This window comes from Equus przewalskii, chromosome X, assembly GCF_037783145.1.
Source record: "Equus przewalskii isolate Varuska chromosome X, EquPr2, whole genome shotgun sequence".
Lineage (NCBI taxonomy): Eukaryota > Metazoa > Chordata > Mammalia > Perissodactyla > Equidae > Equus > Equus przewalskii.
In genome coordinates, this window is record NC_091863.1 from 60144535 (window position 1) to 60161019 (window position 16485).

General features: G+C 41.4%; 1 protein-coding gene across 1 annotated transcript; it reads right to left on the reverse strand.

Annotated features, from left to right (window-relative positions):
- Positions 1 to 500: 500 nt before the first annotated feature.
- RTL3 (retrotransposon Gag like 3) lies at positions 501 to 3940 on the reverse strand. Its single transcript, XM_070603623.1, has 2 exons — positions 3679 to 3940; positions 501 to 3089 (listed from the first exon to the last, which is right to left on the reverse strand). Exon 2 carries the CDS (start codon positions 2896 to 2898, stop codon positions 1420 to 1422), a length of 1479 nt encoding a protein of 492 aa, XP_070459724.1. The 5' UTR covers positions 2899 to 3089; positions 3679 to 3940; the 3' UTR covers positions 501 to 1419.
- Between the last annotated feature and the right edge of the window lie 12545 nt (positions 3941 to 16485).

A 16485-nucleotide genomic window follows, 5' to 3' on the forward strand; every position in this document is an offset into this window, starting at 1 on the left:
TCCCTGGTGCAGGGAATAAGATCATGTCAGTTTATCTGGAAAGCTAGGTCACTGAGGGGTCTTATTAACTTCTCCATTGTCTTTCTGTGTTTGGTTAACTTATGAAGTCCAAGAAGTTTGCTTTCAAAGTGTTCAGTATCTCTGTCAGCTCTCCCCTAATTTTTGTAGCAACTTCCTCCTCCCCTCACCCCTGCCCTCATACCACCCTAGCCCTCCCCCGAATGCTTTCCAACCTCCTCTCAGTCTCTTCCAAACCCTCTGCTTAACTTTCCCTCTATCCTCCCTCTAATCCCTCCATACCTCACCCAGTCTCCCTTCACCCCAACTGTTTCCCTACTCTTTCCATCTCTCCCTACCCCATCACCCACTGACCTGCCTCTACCCCTGGAATATTCAGGACCCCACTCAAACTTTGAGCCTTTTCCAATCCTCTCTCCCTCCCAACTTACTTGTCCTTATCCTCTTTCCTCAGCTAAGCCAAGAAATAATTCAAACACCAGTGAAAATTGCCAATGTTTATTGATTTTTCAAAAATATCACTCGCAAATTTATTTTCTTTATTGAAAAGATGTTGCAATTGTTATGATAAGGAAAATCTTGATAGGAAGAAAATCAAATCACTCTAGCAACTATACTTTTCCAATGTCAGTTTCTAATATCTATTCTCATGCATATTGTTAGTACAAATTGTAATTAAATCAGCCCCACATTAATGCAGGGTTTAAAGAGGGGGGTGTGCAGGTTGGTGGGAAAAAGCAGCTCAAAGTTGTCAGGTTCAGTCCATGATCCGCGAGGCAGTGTTGTTGTACAGGTAGCCTTAGTTCATTGCCAGAGATTCAGTGGAAGATTCTGGGAGCAGCAAATGCTAATGATAGCTGAGGTAATGGAAGGCAGGTGGCTAGGAGCAGTCACTAGGACACAGGACCTACCCAGCAATTATTTCATCACGACGTCTTCTATTCCACCTACGCCTGAAGCAATTGTAGTGACAATAACGGGATGGAAAAGACACAGTGCGAGTACTCCACTCAATGTTTGGGTCATGTGTTTCCAGCCAATGGATGCCAAGAATCAGAGGGTACCGTGGTGCGTGAATAATGTCAAACTGGAGCTCTTCAACGTGGTTTCCAATTTTAACTTCAAGAGGTGGTGTTTCCTTGGTTATGGGTCCATTAATCAGTGGACGGCCATCCACAGTTTCAAGCATCAGAGGGAAGATGTTATTGCGGATGGGCAGCTTCTCTCGCAGAACCACAGAATGGTCAATGCTGTTTCTGTAGGAACCTGAATCCACCATTGCTTGCTCAAAGAACTGTCGTCTTCCCAGTCGTATTTCAACAGTAAGCCATAGGGTACGGGACATGGATATTGGAAGTGAGGGGGATGCATATTTGTAAATTGGCCCGCCCGGGTTCCCCCTTACCGCCGGGCCTCGATGTTTCCCGCCGGCTGGGCACGATGAGGCTTGACAGGACAATCTCTGGCAAAATGACCAGGACGACCACAGTAGAGGCACAAGTGGCCTTCACGGCGGCGGGCCCGTTCAGCTTCACTGAGGTGTGGGCGATTGCTTGCAGGCTGCACAGGCTGGTTTTCAGCTGGTGGACTCTCAGGCCCAGCTCTTGCCTCAGAGGGACTCGCCCCTTCTCTATTTGGATCAGGCTTATCCCTTAGCTTCTCTTCTAGCTTGATGCACAGGGTGATCAAACCAGATAGATTGGTGGCTGGGCTTGTGCGAGACAGTTCGTCTTGGCTAGAACTGGCAAGCCCTTCCTGAAACTGGATGCAGAGAGTGCTTTCATCCCAGTTTAGCTCCTGAGCAATGAGGGGGAAGTGGGTCGCATACTGATGGACAGGGTTGTCCCCTTGGCAGAGCTGACGGATGCTGTGGTTGGCACCTTCCATGTTTTCTGGCTTGTCACAAGTACCCTGGAGCACTTGTATGAAACTTTCAAATTGCTCCAGCAGGGGGCTTTGGATATCTACTAAGGGCTGGAACCACTTTCCTGCCTCACCTGAGTAGCGGTTGCCAACAAAGCTCACCAGGGCTGCTTTGGTGGGATACAGGTGCCCTCTGACTCTCATATAACTACTCAATTGAACCAGGAACTCAGGAGGCTTCAGGGCATCCCCACTGCAGGCTAAAGGGTATTCTAGAGGGAAAGCTCCAGCCTTTAACCCCCTGCGAGACCGTGAGAACACTGAAGCTGCTGATGTTTCGATAGCTATTAGGCCCTCCAGGGACTCCTGGGGTGCTGAAAGCTCTAGGAACTCCTGGGCATCTGAAGGATCCAGGGGATCCTGGAGCACTCGAGGCTGCAGAGGCTCCTGGGGAGCCAGAAGCTCAAGGGGCTCCAGGTATGTTGAGGTCTCCTGGCATTCTGGTGCCTCCTGGGGCTCCTGTGCATTTGAAGGATCCTGGGGCTCTAAATTCTGGGACTTCTGGGTATTTGGGGGCTCCTGGGCCTCCTTGACTTCTGGGGGCTTTTGGGACTCCCAGGCTGCTGAGAGCCCATGGACCGTTGGAGGTGCCTGGGGCTCCCGGGTTGCTGGGGGCTCCAGGGACTCTGGGGCTGCTGGGAGCTCCAAGGGCTTTTGGTTCTCCTGGGCCACTGGGGTCTTCTGGGGCTCTTTGGGCTTCTGGGGTGCCTCGATCTCTGGAGGCTCTTGGGGCTCCAAAGCTGCTGAGGGATCCAGGGACTCTGGGGGTTTCTGGGGCTCCTGGGCCTCTGAGGGCTTCTGGAGTGGTTCATCCTCCTTGTCTGCTTGGGGCTCCTGGAGCTGTGGCATCTGGGCCTGCAGGGCAGCATTTTCTTCCATGAGCTGCTGCACTTGGGCCTGCAGAATTTCATTCTCCAATTTCAGAGCAATATAAGAGGCTGCTAGGTCCTCTACCATCTTTGGACGAAATGGGCTTGGTTTGCCAAACAAGATTGGGTGGGTACTTGTGAGGTCTTTCTGAAAGTTCCTCACAGGCAGATGTTAGGCTATGTGAGTTTTCCAGGAGGTGGGTATTTGCGCCCCGCCAAGGTTGATTACTAGGAGGTCACTGGGCCTCCGGAGCTCAGCAAAGGGAGGTGTCAGATACACTGTGAAAAGAGTGGGGATCTGAGGATCAGAAACTATGGAAAGCACTCATCCAAAATAAATCAGAACAAAACCTGCCCAACAGTGCTGGTTTTCTTTTACTGTAGGCTCATAGTCGTGAGCTAGGTCATACATGCCCATGACATTTTAAGAACAGCATCTGACCGAAACCATGTATGTCATTTTGTATTGTTCTTTTGAAACTTAACATTATATTAGAAGTAATTTCTCTATATTCTTTTCTGTTTTACATAATCTTTAATTTATAATGTCTGCTTAATATCCTAATGTAACACTTGGATTTTTAACAGCTGCTTTCAATGACTAAATCAAATGTTTGAGCAATGTGGGGATTTTAGGCTCTGTGGTGGGCCAATCCAAGAGATATTTTTGGGTGGCTGGGGTAAGAGGTAGGGGGGAGCTCTTTCTGACACCTCAGAAATCATACCACATAAGTAACCGCACAAGAGCAGCCAGGAGAAAACAAGCAAAAGTTGACTAAATATATATATACGCTCAGCAGACACATGCATATTATTTATAAAATGCCTGAAAATAGTTAAGAAAATAATCTTTATAAATGTACATTACCATTCAGAGATTTAGTCCAGAAGCTTGGCTGTCTGCGTACCCATCGCTGAGGAGGGAAGTGTGTGAATGGCTGTGCAGGCTTGCCTTTTCTGCACACACTGAACTCAAACAAACACACCCACTCCCAGAACACGTTCCAACTCTCCTCTGTAACATAGCTATTTCAAGTGTGGAAGAGTTTTTTTTTTTTGACAGTACCTCACAGTTTAGAGCCGCAAGGAAAGTAGGATGCTGCACTGATGTGAGGCAGCCTCATGTACTCAGCCCTTGGTTACTTTAATAAATATTTGGCCAGGAAATTGGGAGTAATACCACTGCTCTTGTGAAAAGTTGCAAACATTTCTGAATGACCACAGTGGTTTGGGACTTTATATTTTATGTCTGTCTCATGTAACCTTCCCTCACTCTATCCACACTGGGCCGTTTGTTTAATTCTCACTCAGAGAGCAGGCTGCAGCCCCTCAGCCCCTTCCCCTGCCCACCTACTCAGTCCCCAGGGTCCCTCCCTACAATATTTCCTTGGAAACTTTACCATGGACAGATCTAGGCAAGGTATAATAGGGTAAGATTGTAGAGGAGGCCAACTTTGTTGAAGGGTATTTACAGCAGTCTTGCAAGGCCCCTGGCTCCTTCTGAATGTCTTGGCCCAGTATTCTCATCCTTTCCTGAACCACTCAGGTGCTCTAGGCAGCACCTAGGTAGCTCACTAAGGGTTGGCCTCTTGAGAAGGGACCTTGCTCAAGATCTCACATGTTCTTCTCATGAGAAATCACAGTCACACACTGGGCCTGGGCCATGTGGCCATTTTAGGTAAGGCTCAGAGGCAGCTATTTTCATCCTAGTAAGGAATGGGGTTGAGGATTGTCTTTGGCCACTTCAAATTACACATCACATCAGTCATGGTCCCAAATCTCCTTCAAAAATGGTCAGTTCCACATTAGTCAGCGTAATGGGACAAGCCCTGGTAATGGAATATGCCCAAACCACAACAAATTGACAGACTGGACTAGCTGAAGCCGAATGCAGAGGCTTTGAAAAGGAAAGTAAAATCTTTTGCAAATTGAGTTATATTCCCTCCCTCCCTTTTAATATTTTATTCTTTAGAAACACACCACACATAAAAATATCACCATCATCAGGGAATAATGTGTTCTATTTATGTGAATTTTTCAGACAACTGAAGCCTTCCCTTTGAGAATCCAAAACACACAGTCGATATTTACCTTACCAATTAAAAAAGACAGAGAAATATTTATAGCATGCATTACACTTCTCTCTCCATTCTTAAGTAGATGATTATGAACATAATTTAATTTACTTTGTAATGGTTTGGGGTCGTACTTACACAAACCAACTCCTTTACTGTGTTGTAACATCGTGTTGCCTTCTGAAAGTTACTGAGAGGTAAAAAGTGTCCTGTTTCCAAATTAAATACCTCCAAATTGCTATGCTTTCCAACTTCTTATAATTTATTTTTCCTTTGTGTCTTTTCTACTCTTTTGCTATCGGGCTGTCACATAGCCCTTCACACTGTTACTTTTACGCCTGTCTATACTAAGTATACACAAATTTGGTAAATTACTTAGTCCTTCTAAAATTTAGTCTAAAATTCAGTTTGTGAAACTGTAAAATGGAGCTATGAATTGTACTTAACTTTACAGAGTTGTTGCAAAGATTTAGTGAAATAATGCATGTAAAAGCCCTAGCACAGTGAGTGTCTAGCAGCTAGTAACATCCAATAAATGTTTATAATAAGAAGAATAATAGTAATAATAATAAGAAACAGCAGCAGCAGCAGCAGCTGTAGCATCAGTAACCTCATTTTAATTTATTCTTTTTAATCATCTGTGAATTTGGAAACTGGATAGGTAAACTTGCTAGAATTGTGTGAAGGCTGAGCAGGGGCTCTCATACAAAGAAATCTACAGTGCATGGATTTGACAGCATCGATTTTTTCACTACTCAGGAGCTTTTTTTTTTTTTTCCTGGTTGGGTTATGGATGATTTAGTTTACCGAATCATGCTCTAAAATCAGAACTGGAGGCACCTGAGCAGGATGATGAGATGATTAACAAGGGGGATTAGGGAGCAGCCAAGATAGATATTTAAGTCCATTGACTAATGTACTGAACAGTGCTTTGCCTACAGGCATATTTATCCAGTGGGTAAACACAGAGACCTTTCTCTCCCCCTACCCCCGCCCCCGCCCCTGCTAAAGAGCAAAGACCAAATTCAACGTCCTTAAGTACAAGTTCCAAACTGCTTAAACTTAGAGAATTATTCTCTTTCAAGAGGAAAAAAGAGCTACACTCACTTTTGTCAAAATGCCTAAAGTAGTTTTAATATCCTGAATTAGTCAAGTAAGAATAGGAAAGTAATCACATCCAAACTCTCATCGTGTTTCCCCTATATTTTAATCCTTCTACTTACACTGGCAACACAATGGGATTTATGGACCTTTTGGAATGATTATGAAAACATTTTAAGTAAATGAGCTTTTGTTAACTGGGCAAATGAATTTTTAGGGAAAAAAAGAAGACAGATATGTTCACTTAGATATAAAAAGACTGCAAAGTTATGCTCAGTTATGTTAATAAGTTACATATGTTGACTGTTAGCTTAGGGAAAAAGAGAAGGGAAAGCTTGAATAAGATGAAATTCTACTTTGTACATTGTACTAAGAATCATATTTTTAATTTGTCAGCAAATGTACAACCCGAACCATTCTAGGTCTCTGCTGGGGTCTTCCTCCCCAAAGCTGGCTGGGCTTCATCTTCAAGCAACTCAAGCTCCTGCCCCTCCCTCTTGCTGCCATGGAAAAGACTCAACAGGACAGGTTACCTTACCCCACAGGTCTCTGGCATAATGCCCAGCTATCCCTTGGGGGCAGTCTCACCCTGGTGTCTATTTTGTTTAACATGTTATTTCTATGGTTGCGTTAGAGCTTGCAGCACTTTCTAAAGTTTAACCCACAATGTACTTTGTACACGATTGAACCTTTTCAATGCCATCAACAGTCAACACTATACAGCACTGGGACAGTGGGCGTTCCCAATTTCTTTAGAATTTGGAAAGCTTTCCTAGAATTTTCCTTACTCATATGACTTGGAGCCAGAACACCTGGTAATGAAATAGAAACAGGGTCTACTCTGGTACAACTCTGAAGGAGTCAAAATTTGTCACCTCTTAATCTCCCTTTATGACATTTACCATCTTCTCATTTTATTTCTTGTTCTACACATACTTAGATGGCTTTTTGCCTTGATTGGCTATAACTTTGGAAAAATGAATCCCTACTGAGATACTACTTCAAAGAATTCTGAAAGGAACATGCTTGGGGTGTTTGTATTTTTGTAGGATATTCTGAAAGGCTGCAACCCCTTCAAGACCTTCTATCAGGAGAGGTATTCTGGGACGGAGATACTATTTTGACATGCTTCAGACCATACCACCCAGGTGGCCCTATATTTCATTTCTTTATAAGGCTAGTCCAGTATGGCTTCTAGTGTTAGCAGATTTGCTTAATGATTTCAATGCTCTGGCTTCATTGAACCCTGGCAATATGCTGACCAGGCTGCCTGAGCTAAGGGCTGAAGCAACCACCATCACAGCCTAACAGAGGAATAGGGGACGTTTGCTATAACCGACCTCCTGGAGATGTCCCTCTTATAGGTGTCTGGCCCTCTTCTCTACTTCCTGGATCCCTACTCTCTGGGATTTGCCATTGCTGATTCACCCAGAGAGCAGAATAAGTCCTTGCTGATGGCATCAGCAAGGCAAAAGAGAGAGGAGGGGAAGGAGAGGGAGAAGGAGAGGGATAGGTAGAGGGAAGGAGGAAGAAGAGCAGAGGGAGGGCAGGGGAGAGGGAAAGAAAATTTCTGCATTATCAGAAAATCTAGAAAGAAGGTTAAAAAACTCAGCATATGCACATTTTGGTCAGTTAAACACAAAATTTAATTTTATGGTTTAGCATTTTAAAAATCACGTGATAAGAGACTACCTTTTAATGCTTACGCTTATCTCTAAAGGTCTTAATCAGGCAATGGGGGTGGTATGGTATTTATAGGATTGCAGACTGCTAAAGGGGTGGTGGTAGACCACTGAGGTGGGACTGGAGAGAAAGGTTGGAGTGTACTGATGGGAGATACAGCAGTGAATGGATCACTGAGAAGGGAGAGGACGCGATCCTGCCAACTTCACATTTTTACTCTTCTGTACATATGAGATAATAGTTGTGAAAGTGCTTTGGAAAAAAGTGCTACTGGAAAGAGCACAGACTTTGAAGTAAGGCAGGCCTAAGTTTAATTCCCAGCTCTGCTCTTGACTAGCTGTGTGATCTTGGCAAAGTTACTTAAATTCTCTGAGACCCATTTTCCACATCTGGAAAGTAGGGGATAATAATAGGTCATTACTGAGTTGCTGTGAGAATGAAAAATAATGTTAATACTTAACAGTAGGCATTTGCTGAGTTGTAGCTGATAAAAATCATGTTCATGGTAAAAGGGATTGCCAATACTTTTCATATATCAGCTTATCTAACGCACCCAAACAAATTTCCTCCCAATTTTTGCGTATAAATCCACCACAATTAATACAACTCCTCCACAAATATTTATTGAACATCCAGGAGGTTAAAGGCACTGTGCTGTGGTTGTGTGTGTGTGTTTGGGATGTGTATGCTGGGTGAGGAATACAAAGATGAACCCACTTGGAGCTTTTTCTCAAAGAGTTTACAGGCCAGTAAAGCAAGTAAAATATGTATTTTAGTATTAATAATGCAGAAATCTCCTAGTGATAAATGTCCTATAAGGCATGCAGATAAATTCCTATAATAGTGGAAAAAGAGAGAGAGATTGTGAATACAGTGGAGGGTGTGGAAAGGTGTGAAGTATCTGGCAAGGCTTAGTAGAGTTGGGCTTTGAAAGGAAGGTAAGATTTGATCATCCTGCTGTGGGGATGTAATTAGAATGGATGAAGAAAAGGACATTCCCAATGGAGAAAACAACAAACACAAAGGCACAGAGGTCAGGAATTGCAGCCTATGAATGAACAAGCAGCAGTTCAGTTTGGATGAAGCCGAGGGTATGTGAAGGAAGTTAACAGATGTATAATGTGATACACAGCTACTCAAAGAGAAGGTTGAGATTTAGCAGACAGATGACAGTAAAAAGCAAATGTTGTGTGTGTATGTGTGTGTGTATATATATATATCTCATTAAGAAATATGTAATCCTGGTAATTTTTAACTGCCCTATGTATTTTCTTAATTTACTAAACTACTGGCACCCATTAGCCCCCCTCCCCCAAAAATACCTGATAGACCTTGAATATGCCCTATTGGCTGATTTTATCTCAACATTTTCAAGAACTTTCTAATGTGTGTTTTCTTAACACTCTGTACCCTGCCTGTAATTTCCTCCATGTTAGGAATGGTTAAATTTCCCTCCTCCTCCAAGCCAGATATTAAACAAGCAGAACTGCCTCATGTTAACCCCAGCAAGGACCTCTTGGTTTAGCTATTTCATCTCAATTATTTCCTCTTGGAACATATTCACTTAACCAAATTCCATTTCTCCATTTCCTTCCATTCCTTTTCTGCCATGATTTTGTTCTTGTCACTACCATATTTGATTTTTCTAGCACAGCTGGATTATCTAAAACTAAGCTCTTTGTGTATATTCCTGACAGAAAAATAGGCCCTTCCTTATTCTCTGATTATTTCTTGGCTGAAAGACTGAAGCAGAAAATATCATTAACGAGTCATATCAGATTCCTGGGACATTTGTATTTTCTTCATGCATGCCAGCAAAGCAAGGTCCACCAGTATTTGCAAATGGGAAAGATTACACTGATGAATTATTTGTCAAGGGCTGAAAAGGCACTTTGACTTTCTTAATTTTTAAAGAGAGCTTGGTGACTTCTTTTTTCGGCTTTCTTCAAGTAGGCCAAGTGGTACTTACAGGGGCACTTTTTGCTTTCAGCATTTGTGTAACCCAGGTAAGGTGCAGTCTAGTCACTGTGATATATCAGGGAGACTGCAGTAGATAGCATAGCTTGAAAAATAAAGATTGTTATTTTAAAAAGAACTCTGTGGGAAACATTTCTGGCAAGTTTCACAAGACACTGCTAATCATAAGTGATTCTGGGTAACGGGAATTGAGGAACTTTCAGTTTTCATTTTATATTTTTCTATAGCATTTGGGTTATTTTTGAAATATGAGCATACATTTCTTTTTTCTTTTATTAAAGCAGCTTTATTGAAGTATAATTCATATACAAAAAGTGCACATATTTTTTGTAAACTTTTTGATGAGTTTGTACATATGCAAGCACCCTTGATACCGTTATCACAATCAAGGTAATAGATATATCCAACACCTCCCACAGTTGCCCTGTGCTCTTTTTCTTTCTTGTGTGGCAAGAACACTTACCATGAGAACATAGATTTCTTTCATGACAAAAAAGGAGTCTTACTACCTGATCGTGGCCTCATGTCCAAGTGCTTCGATTTGGCATTCAAAACCCTCTAGGATGTAGTTCTACCATTCTTCTCCAGCAGTGCTTCCCTTTTCCTTTGCTTATGCCTAACTAGCCTTGTTAGCCTCTACATTGTGCCACTCACATGGCGCACTCACCCTGCCTTTGTTTACATATCTATACCTTCTGACTGGCTTTCTAATTTTAGGAATCTGATCCTTCTTTCTAGGCCCAGTTCAGAAGCTGCCTCCTCCAAAGAACATTACCTGATGACCCTAGTCCACACCTACTCCCCTCTCTTCTCTGTGCTAGTGTTGCACAAGACTGATTGCAGTTCTCAGTTGGCATCTAATTATATCCAGTTTTAGCTTTCTCTGATTAGTTAGAGGAGCTAGATTCTTGTTCTGCCACAGCCTAGCTGTATGATCCTGGGTATAGGTAACAATCTCTCTGAGTGTGTTCTCTAGCTAAAGGAAGCAACACAAGGGAACTTTCTGAGTATGCGTGATAGGAATATTCTATATGTTTGAGTGGTGGTCACATGAGTGTATGCATATGTAAAAAGTCACTGAAGATTTGTGTATTGTATGGCATGTGAATTATTTATTGCATTTTAAGGAAGATACCAATAGAGCAATGGTGTTCAGTGGTTCACAAATGCTAGTCCTTAAAATGTGGCATCAGAATAATCTGAGATTTTTCCTTAAAAGCAGATTCCCAGGACTCAGAAAAGACCTACTTTTCCAGAATCTCTAGAGGTGGAGCCCTGAAATCTATATTTTAACAAGTGCCAAAAACTTAGGAGGGAGCCAGATCTGGGGACTGCTGTTCCCTTTCGCTGTGTGGCACTTTTAAATCCAGTTCTGAATGCACTAATTTGTCAGTGTGCGGTTGGGATGAGGAGAGGAGAAGGACCTCAAACCCCCCAAAAACCCCATTCTGAGTAAAGATTTATTTTCTGGCTTGCTTAGAAGTATGTTTGTGGTTGCTGGGGGCATGTGTGTGTATGGAGAGTAGTGGTAGGGGATTGGCCAATGAGAGAATGCCGGTTTTAAAGGGATATTAATTCTAATGCTTTTCCAAAGGTGCTCAAGAAGGTCAGGACAAACGTCATCAAATTAGCTAGGTTATCTGAAGACTAGCAGGGAGTAAACTGATGGTCAGAATACTTAACTCACTTTGGGTTCTGAAAAATTAATGGCGAGGTCTACCCTCAGCACAATGTTTAAGTTGTCATCTACTCTGCTTGCCTGCTTTTGGATAACATCCCCCTAGGTGGTAGCCTTAACCCCTGGTACTCTGCCCCAGCATAAACTCATCCTCATTAGTGTAAGCCAGTGACTTTCTCTGCTTCTCGTCAAGGGAGAGTTTACATTTTAAAGGGATGCTTAGAAAGCAATATTCAATGTGCAACCCTAAGGTGAATCCTGGAGCAGCTGCAGGCCAGTAGGAGAGGGTTTAGCATAAAACTAATCCTGCTTGCCGAAACAGCCCAGATGTTACACTATGAGCTCACTTGTACTGAGGATGGACCTCAGTTTCTGCATCTGTAAAACAAGTTGTTGTGTCCTGGGAGCTTGCACAAGAACACATGAATAGTGAGTGCCAAAGATGGGATCTAAATGGCCAAGCCTTGATATAGCTGTGTACATGGGACCAACAGGCTTGAGAGAGGGGCCTGCCGTTTGCAGTCCCAGAACCCTTAGGTATCCACTAAGGTAGAAATGAAGATGCATATTGTAATTTCAATATCTCTAAAAGCTTAACATTTACAGACTAGTAACTAAAACCTTCAGTTTCCTGTGTTTTTTCCACAAAATAAATCAACTCAGGTGGTATATTTGTCTGCTTGAGAAGGGATCTGTGGGACTTTGAATGTCTAGCCTATCTCCCAAACTGTCTCTTTTACTCTAGTTCCACTGTCTGAAAGTTTGCCATTTTACATTTATCATCCTTCTTCTGCTAAGAAAAATACACAGAGACACACACAGGGAAGAAGGCCATGTGAAGACAGAGGCAGAGATTGGAGTGACGCATCAATAAACTAAGGAATGACAGGAAGCACCAGAACCTGGAAGAGACAAGGAGGGATTCATCCCTAGAGCTTTCAGAGGGAGCACGGCCCTGCTGACACCTTGATTTTGCATTTGCAGCCTCTAAAACGTTGAGAAGGTACATTTCTCAATTTATTTTATTTATGTCATGGCAGCCCTAGGAAACTAATACAGCTTCTTACACTGAGTCCTGGAAGAGAGGCCACTGGGTGGAGCATTCTCTGAAGTCACTGACGCTTCAGTGGAAGAGCACTGGGTTGAGGGCTAAGGGCCACTAGAAGGGGTAAAAGGCCTTGGGAGCAGGGAGAGGAGAGGAGAGGAAAGATGGCTGCATTTTACAGATTACACAATAAAAGGCCAGCCCTACAGAGAGTAATCTCCAAAGCCTCATTCAAATGCCTCTACTGAGGCCAGCTTCATGTCCTATACCAATATGGAGTCTCCTTAGCTACAGTGCTCAGGGACTAGGAGTTGAAAACAACTTCCACACCCTTGAGACATGAGTCCTGCCCAGTCTTTTCCCTCCCCAGATATCACGACTTGTAAGTGGCCTCGTCTCAGAGTGAGTTACATGAGTAATACAGGTTTTGGCAGGCAAGACCATGTACTATATGTGTTTCCCATTTTTCTGTCTCAGTCAGAATTTAGAAATTTGCCATTATCCTTTTAAATGATCTTTTGTATTTGTTTATTTGTTTTCATTGTTTGCTTTTTTGAAAATTCATTGGACTCTTTGTTTTACCCCTTTTTTTTTTGGCAATGCCTCTCCAGACTTGACTAAACTTGGCTTTGTTTTCTGCATCAGGTGATGTTTCATTTTGACTCACCACCCAGGGGAGTGGGGATGACCAGGGGGGCTTAGGCTCTGCTTTGTATTTCGCTGACTGGACCAGATCAGGGTGGCTGTTTCCAATTCATCTTAGAGTTACTAATTTACCTCCCTGAGAAAGTCCTTCCATTTGTTTGCCTTTTCATGTCTCAAATACCCCTATCTTGTCTGAGCATCCGGGTGAGTGCATACCTGCCACAAGTAGAGACATATATCTGACTGTATTACATCCACTTTAGTAGGTTGCAATTTTGCTACCCCTGTCTTCAGTGTGGACATTTGCTGACCTGGAGCATGATGTCTGAGGCAGGTATATAAAACATGTGGAGACTTGCTACATAGGAGAGTTGGTGATGATGTGACTTGAAGGGTTTAATGAAGATGCCCTTTGCTATCTCTGCACCAAAGGGAAAACGCTACTTAAGGATTTTGCCTATGATTGACCTGATAGTAGCACTCATTTGCATGCTCAGGTAGGTCCCACCTGATTTGTTCTCTGTTTCACACACTGTCTGTGAAACAATAATTTATAATGGTGATTGAAGAGAATGAACTAGCATACATTGCTTTCCTTATTTGCATTATGATTCCTAAAGCCATGTTCTTCTGGAGTTATTGGGTTAAGAGTCAAGAAACATGGTTTTTCACTGACTATGAATTTCACACTGTTAATTCCACCTTTTATGAGAATCCTGTAATATACTTTAGAGGGAATTGCCAATGTTAGTTTCTCTCTCTCAATCTGATCTGACAAATCTCAGTCCTGAACTGTTTGAAGAATTAAATTTAATGGGTACAGTACTGGTCTCTAAATTAAAAGATCTCAGTTCCAGTGGTTGTAAGGAGCAAGTGATTCAAAGCTATTATTTTCTTTCTAACATTTTCGCTATCTGACATTATCTTGAATATTTATTTGTTTTCTTATTTATTGCCTATTTCTTGCAGTAGAATGTAATCTCACTAGAATAAGACATTTGTCCTATTCCCCATTGTTTCTCTAGTTCCTAGAATGGTGCCTGGCACTTCATAGGAGCTAAATAAATATTCGTGGAATGAGTGAATGAATAAGTTAATGACTCATACACTTTCAGAGTTAAGGAAGCTTTAAAGGCCATCTAATCCAGTCTCTCACTCCATAATATCCTCTTCAATATCTCTGACAAACACTCACCCAGTCTAGCCTCAGTATTCTAGGACAGGGAACTCACCATCTCCTCAGACAGCCCATTTTACTATTGCCATAGAATTCTTCCTTATCTTGAGTTCAAATCTGTCTCACTAGAATTTTTACCCCTTAGTTTTTATCCTTCCTTTTGCAAACATACTGAATAAGTTCTAATATTTCAATATAATGGCCCTTCAAGTTTGTGAAGACTGCATTGATATTCTCTATAAATCTTCTCTAGGGGAAACAGCCTCAATTCCTTTAACTGGTCCTCATATGATATGCTTTTGACTACCCTTCATCACCCTGGCACTCTTCTGTGACCATTTATTTCTGCCCCAGTACTATGGTCTGACAAGTACTCAATGTGGTACAACTAGCCTCCCCTTGCTCGGTAGAAATCCATTCATCAGCAGTTCATAGGTATATCTGTTCAACATGTTCCATATCTAACTGTCCTATGATTCATCCCACATTTCATCATTTTGTTCACAAGGACACTATGAGAGACTTTGTAAAATGACTTGCTAAAATCCACATATAGTAGGTCTATACCATTCCACTAATCTGCTAGTATAGAAAGTATATCTAAAAATGAAATGGGGGTAATCTGCTTAGCAATACCAGCTCTTCATGCTTCCTACCCCCTTTTGAATGGTCATAAACTATCTGTTAAAAATGACTGATGCAAAAATATTTGGAAAATTTAAAACACTTAAGAACTTTAAAATATCATTATAATTGTAATGAAATTTTCAGATATATTTATATATATGTCTATATCTATATATGTATATGCATTGATAGATGATAGAAAGAAAGAAAGTGGCGTGTGTGTTTGTGTGTGTGGTGTGTATATGTTCTTATATTTCTGACAGAAGAATCAGTGGGGAAATAGTTAATACTGTCAGTATTGACTGTAAATCATTATAATTAGACTTCTAAATCAGTGCTTTAGAAAGATAAGTAGGAGATACCCAAACTCCACTTGGTCTATTGTTTCATTATGTCAAGACACAGACTCAAAGATGTAACAATACATCTAGTACTATTTGGAACTTCTTTTTTGAAAAACAATGATAAAAGACATTTTTGTCTTTCTTCTTTTTTTCCTCTCTCCAGTAAAATACATATCCAAGAGAATGTAGTCTGCAGGAAATATGGAGGAAGACCTTCTGTATTCAAGGGCCTTGCCCCCCTAAACTTCTATTGTTCCAGGTAACACTATATTCTCAATAAACTATATATTGTTTGTGTGAGTGAATAAAATCACATTGTATATATTCACATTGGATATTTCTATATTTCTGAGACAGGCAAAGATAAAATATCTTTGTATCTGAAGCACAAATTAATTAGACATCTAGTCCTAAACTAAAATCTAGGGAGTTAAAAAGAGACCTTCACCAAATTAAACATTTGAACTTACCAAAATCAAGAACTTTGAGAAACTGGTGAAAATTCAAGTGCTCTCCCCCCCTCTCTCCTTCCCTTTCTCTTTCAAATCAATTTCCAATGTTTATTCCAAATTAAAATCTTTTCCTTCTGTCAGTGCCAATTTGATTAGTAGAGTCCCTGCCAGCTCAAAAACTCTGATTCATTAAATTAAGACTAAACATAATGAATATTTCATTACTTGACTATAAAGATTCAATGAGTTCAGGTTATAAATATATATCCTGTTCTCCTAAGTTTTCCTTAAGCTTAAATTTTGGTCATTTGCATACCACTTTCCTAATATCTACTATATATCATCACTTTTTATTATTAATTGCTTGCTATTTTTCTTTAAATTGACTCTTTTCTAAACTTAAATATCCACTTAATCGTTATCTTAAACATTAGGTTTTTTGGCATTGTGAGCTTGATGTGCTAGATAATGTTAAAAACAAAGTTTTGGGGCTGACCTGGGAGCATGATGGTTAAGTTCACGCACTCCACACTCCACTTCAGCTGCCTGGGGTTCACAGGTTTGACCCCCAGAGTGGACCTATACACCACTCATCAAGCCATGCTGTGGCAGCATCCCACATACAAAATAGAGGAATATTGGCACAGATGTTAGCTCAGGGACAATCTTCCTCAAGCAAAAAGAGGAAGGCTGGCAATGGATGTTAGCTCAGTGCCAATCTTCCTCACCAACAAAACAGAATAAAACAGAAGTCTGTCTATGTACCATCTAAAATTATCTACAAATCACCAGTTGTATACATATATAACTAAATAGTCTACCTTCTGATATTACTTTTATAGTTTTTATTCAACAGATTATAGCTTTTATT

Bases quoted from the DNA above. Each gene is read 5' to 3' on its own strand.
- RTL3 (XM_070603623.1), bottom strand. From the start codon at position 2,898: ATGGTAGAGGACCTAGCAGCCTCTTATATTGCTCTGAAATTGGAGAAT.